General features: G+C 49.7%; 2 protein-coding genes across 4 annotated transcripts; both read right to left on the reverse strand.

Moving 5' to 3' along the window:
- Window positions 1-292: 292 nt before the first annotated feature.
- Window positions 293-9,789, reverse strand: CUNH21orf62 (chromosome unknown C21orf62 homolog). Of its 2 annotated transcripts, none has more exons than XM_057376995.1 (2): window positions 8,403-9,789; window positions 293-2,288 (listed from the first exon to the last, which is right to left on the reverse strand). In XM_057376995.1, the coding sequence occupies exon 2, from the start codon at window positions 2,219-2,221 to the stop codon at window positions 1,553-1,555; it is 669 nt and encodes a 222-aa protein (XP_057232978.1). In that variant the 5' UTR covers window positions 2,222-2,288; window positions 8,403-9,789; the 3' UTR covers window positions 293-1,552. The 2 variants fall into 2 exon arrangements, with proteins under 2 accessions (XP_057232978.1, XP_057232977.1); XM_057376994.1 differs by having other exon boundaries at window positions 293-2,291.
- Window positions 9,790-12,193: 2,404 nt separating this feature from the next.
- On the reverse strand, window positions 12,194-14,615 carry IL18BP (interleukin 18 binding protein). Of its 2 annotated transcripts, none has more exons than XM_057376998.1 (5): window positions 13,832-14,615; window positions 13,544-13,606; window positions 13,282-13,347; window positions 12,923-13,052; window positions 12,194-12,820 (listed from the first exon to the last, which is right to left on the reverse strand). In XM_057376998.1, the coding sequence occupies exons 1-5, from the start codon at window positions 13,839-13,841 to the stop codon at window positions 12,634-12,636; spliced, it is 456 nt and encodes a 151-aa protein (XP_057232981.1). In that variant the 5' UTR covers window positions 13,842-14,615; the 3' UTR covers window positions 12,194-12,633. The 2 variants fall into 2 exon arrangements, with proteins under 2 accessions (XP_057232981.1, XP_057232979.1); XM_057376996.1 differs by having other exon boundaries at window positions 13,787-14,615.
- Between the last annotated feature and the right edge of the window lie 879 nt (window positions 14,616-15,494).

A 15,494-nucleotide genomic window follows, 5' to 3' on the forward strand; every position in this document is an offset into this window, starting at 1 on the left:
TAGCTTAATGCATATTCATACGGATTTATGCATATTCAAACTTTTTCAGGAATTGTTTAACRTGGATCCACCTTTTTAGAGCATGGGCAGTGATGATGTTWATGCTCCTGGGGTCRYGTACAYGTGGCCCCTATTCYGTAGTTTCAGCAGATGGTCYWTGTYGATRGRGAAGTGTCCATAGCAGTGGCCCCTAATGGRTCACGACACCCCKGGCCTGTCCATGCAGATATGATTGTCTGAAGGTTGGGGGTCCCAYCAGMCAGGCTCCTTTGTGGAYGGAAGTTTWATGAGCTTCTCTGACTAAAYGATCTCTTYACTTTACATTTTAAAGCCCCYCTTCCTTCTACTCCATGTTTTTTTGCTGTCAGGTCTGTGCTGATTTAACAGTTTGTAGTTAAGAGGTGTTAAGCTGCGATTCTTTTTTCATGCATTCTTTTCTCTTTATCTTATATTTTTGGTCAGTGCAGCTGYAGCCAGGGSTCCATTCAGARCCTTAGTGGCTCTCCCTGCAGCTTTTGCATAGTTTTGCTATAATGTGCAAAAAAATCTTTTATGGAAATGTTTAAGTTACAAGCTATAACACTTYAGTTATTGTAAGTTAACCACAARTACTCTAAAACAACAGCATCAGCTGTATTATAACTGTATCTGAGTTACAAAAGAAAAACTAAAAACACTAGTGATTATTTCACCACYGYGTCTAYATAACTAAACTACTTATGCAAAAAAGCAACAGCTAGCAYTCATTTTAATATTTGCSAAAGCCAGCACTATAATATGTGTTTATAACAGCAGTGTGGCAGGTTSCCCAATGAGATTGTGCAGGCTCCATCCTTCAGAGCTTTCAGGACCCAGCTGCTGAGCTGCTTAGTCTGATCCTGAAGCAGTTGTGCTGTCAGCATGGGATTGCACTGAAGAGGATGCCGAGATTGGCTCAGTGCTAATAACAGCCAGGTTGTGAGCTCAGTCCCCATATGGGCCATTCATTTAAGAGGTAGACTTGATGATGCTYGTGGGTCCCTTCCAACCCAAAATGTTCTRTGATTTGGAAATAAAGATTATGTGTGAGATAAGGAGGAAAGGACAGATGCAGGGAAATACTCACCTGCTTCACAGAGGGACGTCCAATATCTCTGTTTCCTAAATCTGAGTGTAATCTTTCATCTTGCAAAGCAACCATGTGAATTTACCTGCTGAGCTGCCATCTAACCTGAGTGATTCTCTGAGAAGCTTGGGTTCTTCTGCAATGGGAGCTACAAGGTTATGCCTTGTGTCTGAAGCACAACCTTAAAACAAAATTTATCTGCAGATTTCAATTCTCAGCTTCCATTATATAAACAAAAAAAATAACAGTGCTTTGTAAAACAGTTGTTTCACATTTACTTTGTTCTTTAAGAAAGAGTTCATTGAATTACTCTGAAGAACCTCTTACTTCAGACACCTCCTTGTAGAGTTTTCTTACAGGCCCTAACAGCTCCAGACAGATTTAAAGGCATCCCATCACTGTCTTAGCAGGTTGCCATGCCTCTCACTACTGACTATGTTCAATAACTCAGTAAATGAATGTTACAASATAGCTCTTGTTATCTGAGGTTGAGAAAACATCAGAGTACAGCAGGCTGGGAAAGTGCTTCATGATACTAGAGACATTTTCCACACTGTATGACTTCAGCAATGAATATCCATTGAAAAGTGAGGTATCCAGAAAAGAAATATGTGCAAACATTTGCCTATCTTTGTTGTGCACCCCAAGCAAGCCTTCTTTGTCATTGTTGCTGCTGCTGGAGATGGTTACACTCTGCTCTGGAAATTGTCCCTTGACCTTGTTTACCCGGAGTTTTCGAAGTCCCCAAATYGCCAAATATTCTGTTGGGAGAGGAGTGGTGCCACAGAAGGACAGTTTCAAATCCCACACTCTTGTGAAGTTGAGGAGCATCTCCAGCACAGAGGTGTCTGTGAACCAGATGGTCAGGTGGCTCTTGTAGGTAGTTTTTTCCATGGTAGAAAGCAGCACTGTTTTGCAGTTGCACATCAAGTTTGCCAGGCAGTAATCGCAGTCACGGATAGCCACAGAACAGCTGCAGTTGCGAATTGTGTTTTCCTTAGTGAAAATTAGCGTGTGGTTCTTCTGACTTCTCACAAAACTGATATGTATGCCAASGAATGTGGCCAAAATGAGAGTCAGACAAATGGAGAAAGCAGGGTAGACTATTGGCTTCATTAGTACAGCTGCCAAGCTGCCAAGTGTCTCCTCCTTTTACTGAGTGATTTAGATAACTTTGTTTTACCTACTGAGGAAAAACAATTTCTTTATTATAGTAAACATCTCTCAATGGTTAATATCACTTCGCTTTTCCCACTCATTATCTGTTGTACATATTCAGAGCCATATTACAGTTCTGTATTAAGGGGAAAGCACAACTACACTGATTTAGGAAAGGGATTGTGACTCATGTTTGGTATTCTTTTGCTCTGTTTTCATCTGCTTATAAGACATCTTGGAYACTCTCTTCTCTATGCAGGCAGCTCCTTGGCCTGGTGTGTGCAGAAGTAAGGACAGGACAGGCAGAGGAGTTGTGCAGGACAATTCCTGCTTGTTTTTCCTTTCTGCTTCCTTTGTTTCCCAACAGACAGGGGTGACAAAGGASCCTGTTCTCCACTTCACTGAGTGAGAAAGTCTGAGAAGGGCTAGAGGCAATAGTTTTGTTTTACACCAGTGTGTTGGTTTTATTTGGCTCGGGTTTTGGTAGTGGGGGGGCCACAAAGATGGCTTCTGTGAGAAGGTCCTAGAAGCTCCCACCATTTCCAGCAGAGACAATCCCTGATGGACATGTCGCTGGCCAGGGCTGGGCCAATTAGAGATGGTGGAAACACCTCTGTGATAACATATGTAAAAAGAAATTCAAAACAAAAACTCACGGAGTTTTATTTAGCCAGAGAAAGAGGAGGAGGTGAGAATGTGTGAGGAGGTGAGAATGTGTGAGGAAAACAACATGGAAACACCAAGGTCAGTGGAGAAGATGGGGGAGGAGGTGCTCCAGGTGCCAGAGCTGAGATTCCTCTGCAGGCTGTGATGATGACCATGGTGGAGCAGTTGTGCCCCTGCAGCCCATGGGGTTCACGGGGGATGCAGAGATCCACTCACAGCCCATGGGGGAGGTGCCCACGCCACAGTGGGTGGGTGCCTGGAGGAGGCTGAGAGACAGTGGGAGACCCAATGGAGAGAGGGGCCCAGCTTTCAGGCTGGAGCAGCCTGTCCTTGCAGGACAGTGAGCCCCGTGGATGAGTGACCCACATCACAGCAGTTTTGGGACAACTGTCTGCCCATGGGAGACCCAAGTTGCAGCAGTTTTGGGACGACTGCTGCTTGTCAGATTTGGACCACACTGGAGCAGTTTGTGGAGAACTGTCTCCCGTGGGAGGGGCCCCACAGTGACACAGGGGAAGGGCTCCTCTCCCTGAGCAGCAGAAGAAAATCTCGGTGATGAAATGAGCAAACCCCCCATACCCTGCTCCCTGCGCTGCCAGTGGGAAGGAGGGAGAGGGTTGGGGAAAAGAATGGTGTCTTAAGGGCTTATATTTACTTCTCATTATTCTTCTCTGACTCTGTTAGTAATAAATCCACCTTGCAACTCTTAAGTTGAGCCTGTTTTGTCCTTGGAGTGTTTCCTTCCAGTTTTCTTATCTCAACTCATGAACCCCTTGTTTTTCTTTCTTTCTCTCTGCTGCCCAGCTGTGGCAGGAGAGAGCAAATGGGTAGCTATTGTGGGTGCCKGGCATTTGGCCAGAGTGAAACCATGACTACATGAATTACTAAGTAACCATTGTGATAACCTTTCCCTTAAACTGAGTGAGGATATACTGGGAAGGGCAGTGGGAAGAGGAGTTAAAGGYGGGGTAGTAAAGCTACATCTACACCAGCCTGTAATTTTGGGGACCAGGGACCTTCTTTCATTATGTCTTGCGCAGCAGCTATTACAGAATAGATCCAGGCTTTGGCAGCTGCTCTGCCCACACTTCATTTACCCTCGCAAAGCAAAATAGCAACTCCACACATACCTATGACTATAGAGCAAGTTTCTATCCCAGCCATGGGCCACCTCAAATGGTTGGGAGCATGTTTGGTGGGATTCTTGGATTCTCAGCTGCCAGCCCTTTGGCTTTCAGAGTAGGGCTGGATGTTTTCCTGACATATTATTATACGATGTTACAGGCAATGAAGCAGAATGTAATTTTTTAACATAAATTATAAAGATGTTGGAAAGTTTGTCTGATTTGATGTAACTGTTTTGAAGCACCAAGAAGCATTAGAGACAAATTTTGACCAAAGACGACAGGTTCTAGTGAAAGCAGCAGTAGGGCACATGCTGGGCAGAATTTGTTCCTTGTCATGTAAAAAGATTGATTCGCATCTAGAATGCTTGTGTGCAGCACTTCAGAAAACATGGCAATACACCTACARTTTTATGGACTTCTGTTATTAATACTGTTGGTGKTGTTGTTTGTTYTCTTATCWCATTGCTGTTTCCAGTAAACTGTTCTTCTTTCAACCCRTGAGCTTTGCCTTTTGTTTCTCCAGCTGGAAGTGGAGAGAGGGGAATRTGGGAGGCTTTTTTAGTGGGAGTACTAAGTTGGAGAATGCAATTCCCAAACCATGACAGAAGGGTGCAAATATTGAAGTTCTTAAATCAAATATTTAATCTATGTTGTGGAACATACCAGAAATACCAGTCCAACTGCTGGCTGATGTTTAACTCCAAAGGTCAGACTCACCCAAGCTGTAGCTGTTGTGTYATCATTGCTGCTAGTAATGTTTCCACTATCTAAGCATCTAATCGCATTGAAAATCCTATTACTAGACCTCCACAACGCTTATTTCCTCGGTCCTTAATAGTGACTAACAGTTGTGATAAACCAGAAATCTGTAATATCAACACAGTTTCATAATTAAATGAAATTATGTGGATTTTTCTGTGTTAGAGGAAATAAAATCCTAGACAATATTGAGAAGTGAGTTTGGACTAAATAAAATATAATAATTTCTTTTACTAAGTAAAAGAGATTCAAACTCCCACCTGTGTCAAAAAGGGTGATATTGCTTTTTCCACTTAATGTTTGAGGACTTAATATTCATAAAACATTAGACTAAAATACTTGATTCATCCTCATTAGTCTTAACTCTTGTTTCCTTTATTTTTCTCAGTACCTGAAGAATGGAGAACCTTTAGTTGCCTACTGCTTTGCAGTCAACCAAAGAAAATTCTGTTTCAGATTTAGCTTAAACATAACATAACACATAACATAACATTTGGGCTCCATCCATCAGAATCCAAACAAAATTCCAAATTCTGGCATTCCATAAAATTTTATCTCGAGAAATCTATCCTCCTCTGCTCCCTGCAAAGCAGAAACCTATCRAGTTCTCAGGATATAGTTTCTGTGTGGCTTTGGTGAGTGAACCCAAGAATTGAAATATATGTTGCAGGTTATGTGTCTGTGAAGTGTCAAAATCACCTGCAATGAATCTTTACTTTAGCTAACAACTATCCACAGAAAAATGTGCATTATATGGTTCTTAATCAAACCACATTGCTGTCTCCACTTTTCTATTTGCTTTCATTTTTAGGGAAGAGAACTGCCTTCACCAGAGCTCTTGGAGATACACAGAGCCCTTTGTTTTAGTATTGCCACTAAGATGAAATAAAATATRGGGTTTTCTTGCCTGTTGTGGTTCTGTGTTCTCCATCATCTCTAAAATGAAAAAGAAGATAGAGTATCTTCAGAAAACTGGAGAATGTGGGATGTGTGGTAGATCTTTCCACCATGGTCGCTTGCTGAGCATTACCCATTTCCCTTAGCAGAGATAATTTATCTCTTTAACTCACCAAATAATTTTAGACATAACATATAGAAATGCAAAGAATGCAACAGATTGTGCTAAATGTCAAGAATTTCTATGCAATTTTCTAGGGAAAACTGGTGGGTATACTTTCTTCTCTTCCCTAAATTTCCTGCAAAATTTAGCTAGACTTCCAGTATAATCAAYACAACTATTTAAAGTTTCATACACCTGACACAATGGATTTTACAACTAGTTTCCRTAAGCTATTTGACATTTACTTGTATAACACAGCAGGTATAGAAGTTCTGTAAAAATCATAGAAGCCTTTCTCAGCTTTCCAGTTTATACTGGAAGACTTYTGAACTCAGGAAACAAGAATAGGATTTCAAAACTGAACTTGGTAAATTATCTAAGTGCTCTTCCCTCACTGGGGGTAACCAAAACCTATGTGCTTTTATGTGCCTTTCAGCCTGCCACATGATCCRTTCTTGTTGTCAGTAAGTTGAAAATTATATTTACATCTTCTTGTGCAGCAGAGGCSTGGGCTACATGCATTAGGCTGTGGCAGTGGAATGCTCAAGTATAGTGGAACAAATTCCTTCCCAGCAAGATAAAAATGCAAGATAAAATAGGTGAACTTGAACAACACACTGACCCTTGAAATGTTCACCATGTSAGTATTTTTGTATTCAGGTGCACACAGACTTCAGGACAGGCAATTCATCTATAAATACCTCTGTAAAGTCCTCAAGCYTGTCCATCCTGTGCAAAGCTTCTGTCCACAACAGAGGCAAACATTACAGCAGGGAAGGCTATGATATGGACGTGCAGGGAGGCAGAATAACAGGAGAAAACTCATGGGAAAGGAGGAAATCTTCTCCTTCCAAAGAATTAGGAGTGGTGATTCCTCCTTTTCCCCCCAGATGAAGGTCACCCTTAGCAGGTCACAGCCTGATTATTCCCAGCCCTGAGAGAGCCAAAAGGAGGCACGTGCAAGATGTTAATTTTCATGCTGTGTTTCATACATGCAGCCTGCACTTTTCCTAATAAAGAGCAGGGGACCAGAATGAGCGGCAGGATTTGCTTTGCTGGAACACACTGGAGCTATTCCAGCTTGGAGGTGTGCACAGTGTATGCTGTCCAGGAAGGCAGACATGCACGGGCCTGGTTATTCACATTTGAATTGCATCAGCATAGCCATTTACATAAATGAAAAGTGAGAAGGATGTGGTACAAAGCTTTACCAGCATGGGAGGAGAGAACTGTTCTGCAYAGATGTAAGGTAGAATGATTGGCGGAGCTGTGCTCCCTGGGATTTAAAGTCCAATATTCAAAAAAACCCACAGGTGTATACCTCTGCATAAAACATGAATGCACAGGCTCACAAATGCACAAAGGAATTGTATTTTCATACAGAAGTACAATTGCAATTGTAAGATATGCATAGTCAAAACCCTGTTTGTTCATGTGTCCTCAGAAAGGGATACTTTCTGGGAAACCAGGTGTCCCAAGGATGGATAGTCAGCACTTTCCAAAAACCAGAGTTATCCTTGGCGRCTCAAGCTGAGCACTACAACACTGAAGTGCTTACATTCATTTTKAAAAGACMTTTTGAAATTCTCWTTTTTGTATGTCAAACCAACTACTSYCTGGAACAAGGGCACTTAYACTGAGTGAACTTTAGGAAAGAAAGYTTGACTGCAATTTTGGTYGCTTCCCAGTACCCTTTCTAACATGACCTGGACAAAAGTTCAATTTAAACGTTACATAAAACTAAAGATTTGTTAATCCAAAACATAATGCTGAAAATGACAGTGTATTGTAGCACTTTATTTTCTATTGTTCAAATCCTACATTAGGTGGGRAAAAAAGTGAGAGTAGAAAGCTGCATGATAAAAAAACTGGTATGCAATATTAGTGGTCACTAAAAAGCTGGAGACTGAATCCTGCCCTGGAGCAGGGCATTTTGAGGCTGGATATCTCAGCTCTCACCACTCAGTGGATGCTGTCACTGCCTTTGAGACTCCAGAGCTATATGGAGATAATATATTTACTTTAGTTTGTCCATACTGTATCACTGACTTTATTTATAAATTAAATGCTAGAATAAAAGAGAGGTCCTAGATGCTCTTTCCTTGAAACTTCTTTTCCAGTGTTCTTCTCAAGGCAGTTTTAACTGAGTAAAATGTCTCAACTCCCATTAGCTGGAATAATTTCCATTAAAATTTCTGTCACCTTTAAAGATTTACCTAAAGTAATCTTTGCAAAATGGAGCAAAATTATTCCACCATTCTGTGTGATTATTATTCATTGGACTGTTAATTATTACCTTAAGCACACTGATACAGTGTATAAACAATTGCAACACATGAAAGACAAACTTTGCAGAATCTGTTACTTCACCTTGATTACAGAGCAACAAATTYGAAACAAAAATACATGCCAGGAAGAGTTACTGGAAAGGGAGAGAAAAAGCCTCATTCAAGAAAATGCAAGCTATTAAATGTTTCTCTCTTATTTATCCCCCTCCTTTACAACCAAAACAAAGACAGTGACTTACTCTTTCTGTGGATGCCAGCAGATGGGTTTGTCCGTGCCCAGCTTCCCRCTTGGCCAAACTTCTCAGCTGTGGCCGGGAGTGGGGTCAGTCAGCAGGACTGGCAGCAATACCTTCTGTCTCACGTAATGCTGCTCTTTTATGTTTTCACGGGCCAGCACCCCATGGCATTTCCCCACCCGCCAGGAGTGCAGTCCAAGGTCTGCACCAACCATTAACGCCCCTTGTGCCACAGTGTGAGGAACAGAGGGCCCCCTTGGAAATGCTTGGAGGTGCCAGCAGCTCCCTGCTCACTCTGGACGGGGAGCTGGGGCACTTGGCTGGTGACCTCTGTTCACAGGGGGTTGGCTAGCCTGGTGTSCAGGGACAGAGGCAGGACCTCTGGCACTTTGTTCACCTCATTGCTCTGTGCCAGCCTTCCACTTGGGGAGCCCTGTGACTGTCCCCATGGGACATATTCTGCTCTACCTGCTTCCTGGGGACTTCGGATGGAAGTTTAAAACAGAATCCAGGCACAGTTGGAAAGTCTGTTCACCCAGCTGGAGGAATTAACTGGAAWGCCGTAAGAGGAATGGCTGAGGTCACTTGGCTTGTTCAGACTTTGTGACAGAAAAACTCACTGCAGTGTGCAGCTTCCTCACAAGAGGCAGCAGAGAGGCAGGCACTGATCTCGTCTCTGTGACCAGGGACAGCACCYTAGGGAACGGCCTGAAGATGTATCAGGGGAGGTTTAGACTGGATATTAGGAAAAGGTTCTTCCCCCAGAGGGTGGTCAGGYACTGGAAGAGGCTCCCCAGGGCGGTGGTCACAGCCCCAGGCTGCCAGAGCTTAACAAGCATTTGGACAATGCTCTCAGGCTGGAGATGGTTGGGAGTGTAGGATGRTTGGAGTGTTCTGTGCAGGGCCAGGAGCTGGAATCARTGATCCCTGTGGGTCCCTTCCAACTCAGGATATTTATGAAATTTTCAGTCACAGCTTAGCAGAGGCACAACTAGCTCTCAACTGTTCAAACAATGCATAAGCTTCCAGATGTTCCAGCATGACCTCCAGCACAGCCACAGACACTTGAAGGTGTACTTTCTCTAGCACGGTCTTATCCTTGAGACACAGTCCCTTCAGAGCTGCTCCTGCTGCACCACGGATGTACCCACGGTCACTGATGCTTTGGGGTGTCCTGCTTCCACATGGATACATCCACAGGTCACAGTACGCAGAAGTAGCCACTAACGAGAACCAGACTAATTTACAGTAAGTCAAGCACAGGAGCCCTATGGTTTTACTTTCCCTTCCTCCTTGGCCTCCAGGGCTACGCCAGCCAGGCTCTCTTTACACCAGAGCCTACTTCTCATCCCAGATGCCCCAAGATGACAGCATCTCCTCCTCACCAGCGTCCTCCCAGCTGGATTCCTACCCTCAATGCTGCTTGCACTTCCCCCACTACAGCAAATCCTTTGTGTGCCATCCCAGTAAGCCCTAGGACCCCCTCCTCCTGGGTGTCCCCAGCACCTCCAACTCTCATCCCCATGGTCCCTCATAACTCATGAATATCCCCCTTATCTGGCTGATGTCCATCTCTCTGCTGCCTGATGGGGCYCCTTGTCTGGGGAGGATCCTGCTCCTGATGGACATGAGCCCTGCCAGTATGTGGGGGTGATGGGTGAGCATGSCCAAGCCACTGCTGGTGGCACAGGAGGAGTTAGATATGGATGAGCCACATGAGTGATAAAGCCTTGGGGGGATCACTTTGGCTTGGAAGTGAAGCTGGGGGCCCAGCAGTTGGCTGCCACCCCAGTGTCATGAGCACTGACCCCATGGTCCCCCTGCTTTGTCTCTGAACCTCCGAGTGTGCTGTGCCCAGCTGTGCAGAGCTGGGTCCCCAGGACAGGTATTGCTGCTGACCTGAGCCACAGCCTACCCTGGCCTTAGCAGCATGGCAGCGACTGGGACAAGCACCACATCTTGGGTCAGAAGCGCCCCACACCCATGCACCCAGAGGCTCAGGACATGCTTCTGGCTGGGATCCCAGTGGGGTTGCGCCTGGTGGGTGACAGGGCAGGGCTGTGTCAGTCTCAGCTGGCACCGGTGTCAGTGTCTCGGTCAGTGCTGGGATGTGTGCCAAGGAGGGCCTCTGRCCTGTGAGGCAGATGGGAGTGCTTTCCCCCAGCCTGCTCTGTGTCTCTCTGCAGCCCCTCCCAGGCCCCACCACCCACCCTGAGCTGACCTTGCTCCTGCTGCCACACCTCCCCAGCCAGATGAGGAGCAGTCAGTTATTTCCCTGTCTGCAGCACCGCAGCATCTGGGGGTTTCTCTCAGGGTAGCTCTGCCCACCATGGAGCATTTGCTGGCCAGGACCCTGGCYACTGGCAGCCCCCCACACCAGCAAGACCTGCACCTCATCAAGGAGATGGTGTCGGACATGGCCTCCACCTTCTTAGCTGCTGCTGTGTCCTAAGGAGCATCCCAGTGCCACCAATCCATCCATGTCGGCTGCTCCACCTCCACCTCCCTCTGGGAAACAGGCACCTTGCTCTTCAACTAGGATGCCATCTTCATGAYGGAGACCTGCTACAGTGTCCCTACCAAGGGACTTCCATCAGAAAAAGGAGGTCCTCAGCTGCTTTTCAAGATGTTTRAGGTCACTGACATTGCCCTCCTCCAGCTCTGACTCTGCTCAGCACCTACAACTGTGAGTTTTGTGAGAGGTGATGTCCCCACAGGACAGTTCCTCCCACTGCTGGGGCATGGGCACGTGGCAAGGAATGGCCCTGTCCCACCAGCTCTGCCAGGACAGGGAAGTCTCAATCTTGGTTGTGGGGTGGGCAATGGCGGGGGACATGCCATGGGCACACAGCCTTGCGCGTCTCTGAGCCGCACTCACAGGGGGTTTGCAGTGGGGTCCGTGGGCAGCCAATTGTGGCACAGCAGGATGCAGTGTGGCACGAGATGGCACAGTATGGCAGGGCTGGGAGCCGTGCTGTGCAGTGAGTGTGCTGCTGCCACCGCACTGCAGCAAGGAAAAGGGCTCCRGGATGGAGCCACTAGCATGACAGGGACAGCAGGACAGGGTGAGGGACACAGAGACACCCACAGCAGGGTCCTGCACGGCAGGTGTCTGTGCCCAGCTCAGCCTGGTCGTAGTGCCACCGCCCCCAGGACACTGGCTGAGCCTGGCAGAGGCCTTTACTGRATGGCAGCTGGGGTGTCAGGAGGCAGCTGAGGCAGCTCACAGACTGAGCTGTGAGAGGCTCTCCCAGGGACAGGCGGGTTGACCAGGCTAGGGGATGCAGCAGGGCTGCTTGAGGCAGGTTCTTGCCCAGGTGGCTGCTCTGCTGTTCACTTTCCCCTGGCTCCCAAGAGTCCCTGTGGGACTGGGGTGTCCCCGGGGGCTGCATTTGGGGGCTTCTCTGACCCCCCCAACCCTATCCCTCCCACTCTGAGCATCCTGAAGTGTGATGCCTRTAGCCCAGGGGTTGCTCAAGGGGTTCAGGATCTGTTTCCCAGCCTGTCCCGCAGCCGAGGGGGGTTGCAGCCCCCATGACTACCTGAGGGAGCAAGAAGGGGGCTGGCACCCAAAAGCAGGGGCCCTGCCAGTACAGGATGGTTAGCAAGGCTGCCCCATGGAGCAGTAGATGGGATTCAGCAGTGCCACGCTGGGGAATAGCCCCAACCCCCCCAGGTGCAGAGAAGGATGTGATGGGCCTATCTCCTGCAGTCCATGCACCCCAGGGCTTCCCCACCCACCCACCCTCTGCTCCAGGGCAGGGCACAGCCATGGTGCCAGGTATTCYCTGGGCAGAACTGGGACTGACTGTGGCACTCCAGCCTTTCAGCARGCAGGAAGGAGGTCAGGAATGGATCCCGCCCTTCACAGACACCATGGCTATCTCCTTTCCCTCCCTCTTCATCCCACAGGTGCCCTTTAAAGTCATGGGCAGCACCATCCCCAGGATGCAGGTGACACTGGGCAGCCTCGATGTAGTTTAATAAACTCTGGAGTCCCAGAGCCAGCTCTGGGCAGGCCCGGTGCCAGCCCAGGCAGCACTCCTGAATCAGTTTGGAGCATCAGGAGTCCCAGTCACAGTGGAGCTAGCACATGTGGGGCCACGCAGTCCCCAAAGCAGGTCACGGAAAGGAGCCTCCCTGGAGGTGTCACATGCTCACACAGTGGAGTGGGCCTGTCAGAGCAGGGAGATGCACTGCAGGATGCTCACCCAGCATGAGCTGCTCCCAGGTCTCAGCCCAGCCCCCCACTCTGGCCAGTGACARGGGTTGGTGCTGGGGATGGCCATCGCACCTCCCTGGTGTCGACACCAAGGGGACTGAGCACCACGCAGGTGAAGTTGGAGTGCAGGTGTTGGGTGTCAAAGGAGCTGAAGTGCAGATCACGGTGCAGGGTCACCCCTGAGCCCTGCTGCTCTTCTCTGTGGACCCAGCGGGAACAAATCAGCGCCCATCCAGGCTGGCAGACCCAGGGTCCCTGCCCCGCTGTCACTGCCCCCCAGGCTGCCTGTCCCCATACTCACTGCACTGTCCCCTCACGCACAGCCCCGTCTGGGTGCAGGCTCTCCACGAAGGAGCCGTCCTCCAGCCAGTAGAGCAGTGTCAGYTCCGGAAGCTCACTTGATGCCTCGCATGACACAGTCACGTTCTGTCCTGCAGCCGGAGCGGGTGTGAAGGCTGGGGGGCTGCAAGGGTCCCCAGTGCCCCACAGGCACAGCCCCCTTCCCCCAATTAAGGGGAACACCCCCCCACGTCATCAGCACCCAGAAACCTTGGCTGAAGCTGGAAGATGCACCTTTTGTCTGTTGGAAGCTGGCACAGGAGCTGACCCCCACTGCAGCCTCCCCACCCTTCACCCTGCCATGGCCCGAGGATCTCTCACCTGGACGGGGGGGCTCTGCTGGAGTCCGCAGGATGGTGATGCTGGGTGGCCGCAAGGCCATGGCATCTGGGGGAGCAGAGTGGGGTGAGGTGGGAGGTCAAGGGCAAAACCCTGAGACCCCAGATTTTTGTAGTGGATGACAGGGGAGGACCCCATAAAGGGACAGGGACACTGCTTGTCCCCAGACCCCTGCACAGGCCTGAGAGGTATAGAGCCCRGGGCTATCCTTAGCCTCCCTGGCCCCCCAGGAACCCCCACTTACCTGTGCAGCAAGTGGCCAGGCCCCAGCAGAGCAGGAGGATCCAGGCAGGGGGTGCCAGGGGCCCTGCAGGCAGAGATGGAGCTCAGTGCTGGGCGCACAGGGATGCTCCCATGAGCTCGGGTCGGTTCCCTCAGCATTCTCTAAGCCTGGGATGGTCCCATCCCCACAGCATCCATCCTCCCAGCTGGCCATGGTCCCCTCAGCATCCTCCCCGCAGTACGCTCCAAGTCGAGGATCCCATACCATGGTATCCGCCCAGCACCCCCCGAGTTCGGCATGGTCCAGTACCCGCCAGCATTCTCCTCCCGGCTTCCCTCAAGTCGCGGCTGGTGTCCCCCAAGGCTGTCCCCGGTCCGTGCGGAGAGACAGCGGCTCACCCATGGGGCGGTGGCGCTCGGGACCGCGGCGCTCTAATAAAGCGGCTCGGGGAGGGGCGAGAGGCAGCGCYGTGATTCACCGGAGCCGCCCTCAGCCCCAGCGACGTGTCGCGACGCCACCACACGGGGACCCACACTGGAACGCTGATGTGTGTCGATGGGCCCCGTGCCACCGTGTCCCAAGCCCCCAGAAYGTGCCTGGTGTACCCAGCTCTCCATGCCCCCTGTGCTCTGAGTCCCCTGCACTCGGGGGTACACATCCTTCAGGCACTCCCATGACCAGCATTCCCTGTCCCACATCTGTCCCTGAGGGAGCATCCATGGGCTCCCCAGGGATGCAGGAACGGGGACCCAACCGGGCCCAATGTTCAGCACATGGGGTGCTGGCTGASTGTCACATGTGAACGTGGTTTGCTCCTCAATGCTTCAGGATCTGGGACAAGGCAGGGTCTGCACAGGAGGAAGGTGGGTGAAGCCCCTGGGAGACTGAGTAGGATCCTGGMTGGGAGAGCCTGGGTGCTGCCCCCTGTGTGTCCCAGCTGGTGCAGGACAACAGCTTAGTGGAGAAATCCCCAGGACTTTAGTTGTTGGCTGCAGGAGGCCTGCACAGGGGACTGGCTGTGGGAAGCCCTCTCCCCTGTCCCACAGCAGTCCCCCACCCCCAGAGCTAGCACCTTGGCAGCATACATGATCGGCTACAACACCAGGGGCCAGCCCCTGCACCCCACTCCCATGGGAGCCAATGCAGGCACAGCCATAGAGGAGAAGCAGCCACCTGAGCTACAGGCCCTGGCAAAGCCTAGAAAAAAGTCCCTAAATTCCCAGTGAGTTTTGTAATCCCTGTTCTCAAGGAAGGAAGATGGCAGGAACAGGARTGTTACCTTGGAGACCTGCCAAGTGCAATACATCTGTGGCCTCTAGCTGGGATGAGGCCAGAGGTTGCAAACTCCCGGCAGCATCCACACTTGTCCAGTGGGCAGTGATAAGCCAGAGGCAGCTCCCATGGCAGCACCCAACAACCTCTGCTACCTCTCTGCTGCCACCAACACCAACCAGCCAAGCTCTGCACACTACAGGGTAAAAGAGCTGGGCAGGGAACACAGATGGATGCTTGGTCACCATGCACACAGGGTGAAAGGGGTGGGCAGGGAACACAGATGGGTGCTTGGTCACCATCCATGGGATGTCATTCCCCCAGGGGAGATGAAAGGAGGAACCATGGCCTTGCCCTGCAGCAGGGAAGACGATCAAGAAAAACCCAGCACCGCGTCTCTGTTTCCAGGGCTCTTATTTCGGTGTTTGGCACAACACTGCAATGTGGTTTCACCCAAAGGACGCAGCAGGACACTGGGGTTCCCCAGGCAGAAACACAGCCCACATGGCGCCCACGGCCATGCCACCTCTGTGGCCACTTCCCAAATTCCCTGAGCCACGAGTTGGCTTGTAGCCCTCCACCAGACCCCAGGGAGTGCCCTCRGAGAGTATGACTCAAGTCTCCATATACCAAAATATTACCACTGGCCCTGGGACTGGAGATTTTGTCCCACCCACTGCCAAAAAATGAGCCCAAGGCC

This window comes from Malurus melanocephalus, unplaced genomic scaffold, assembly GCF_030028575.1.
Source record: "Malurus melanocephalus ecotype Western Australia unplaced genomic scaffold, MMel_1.1 scaffold_298, whole genome shotgun sequence".
Lineage (NCBI taxonomy): Eukaryota > Metazoa > Chordata > Aves > Passeriformes > Maluridae > Malurus > Malurus melanocephalus.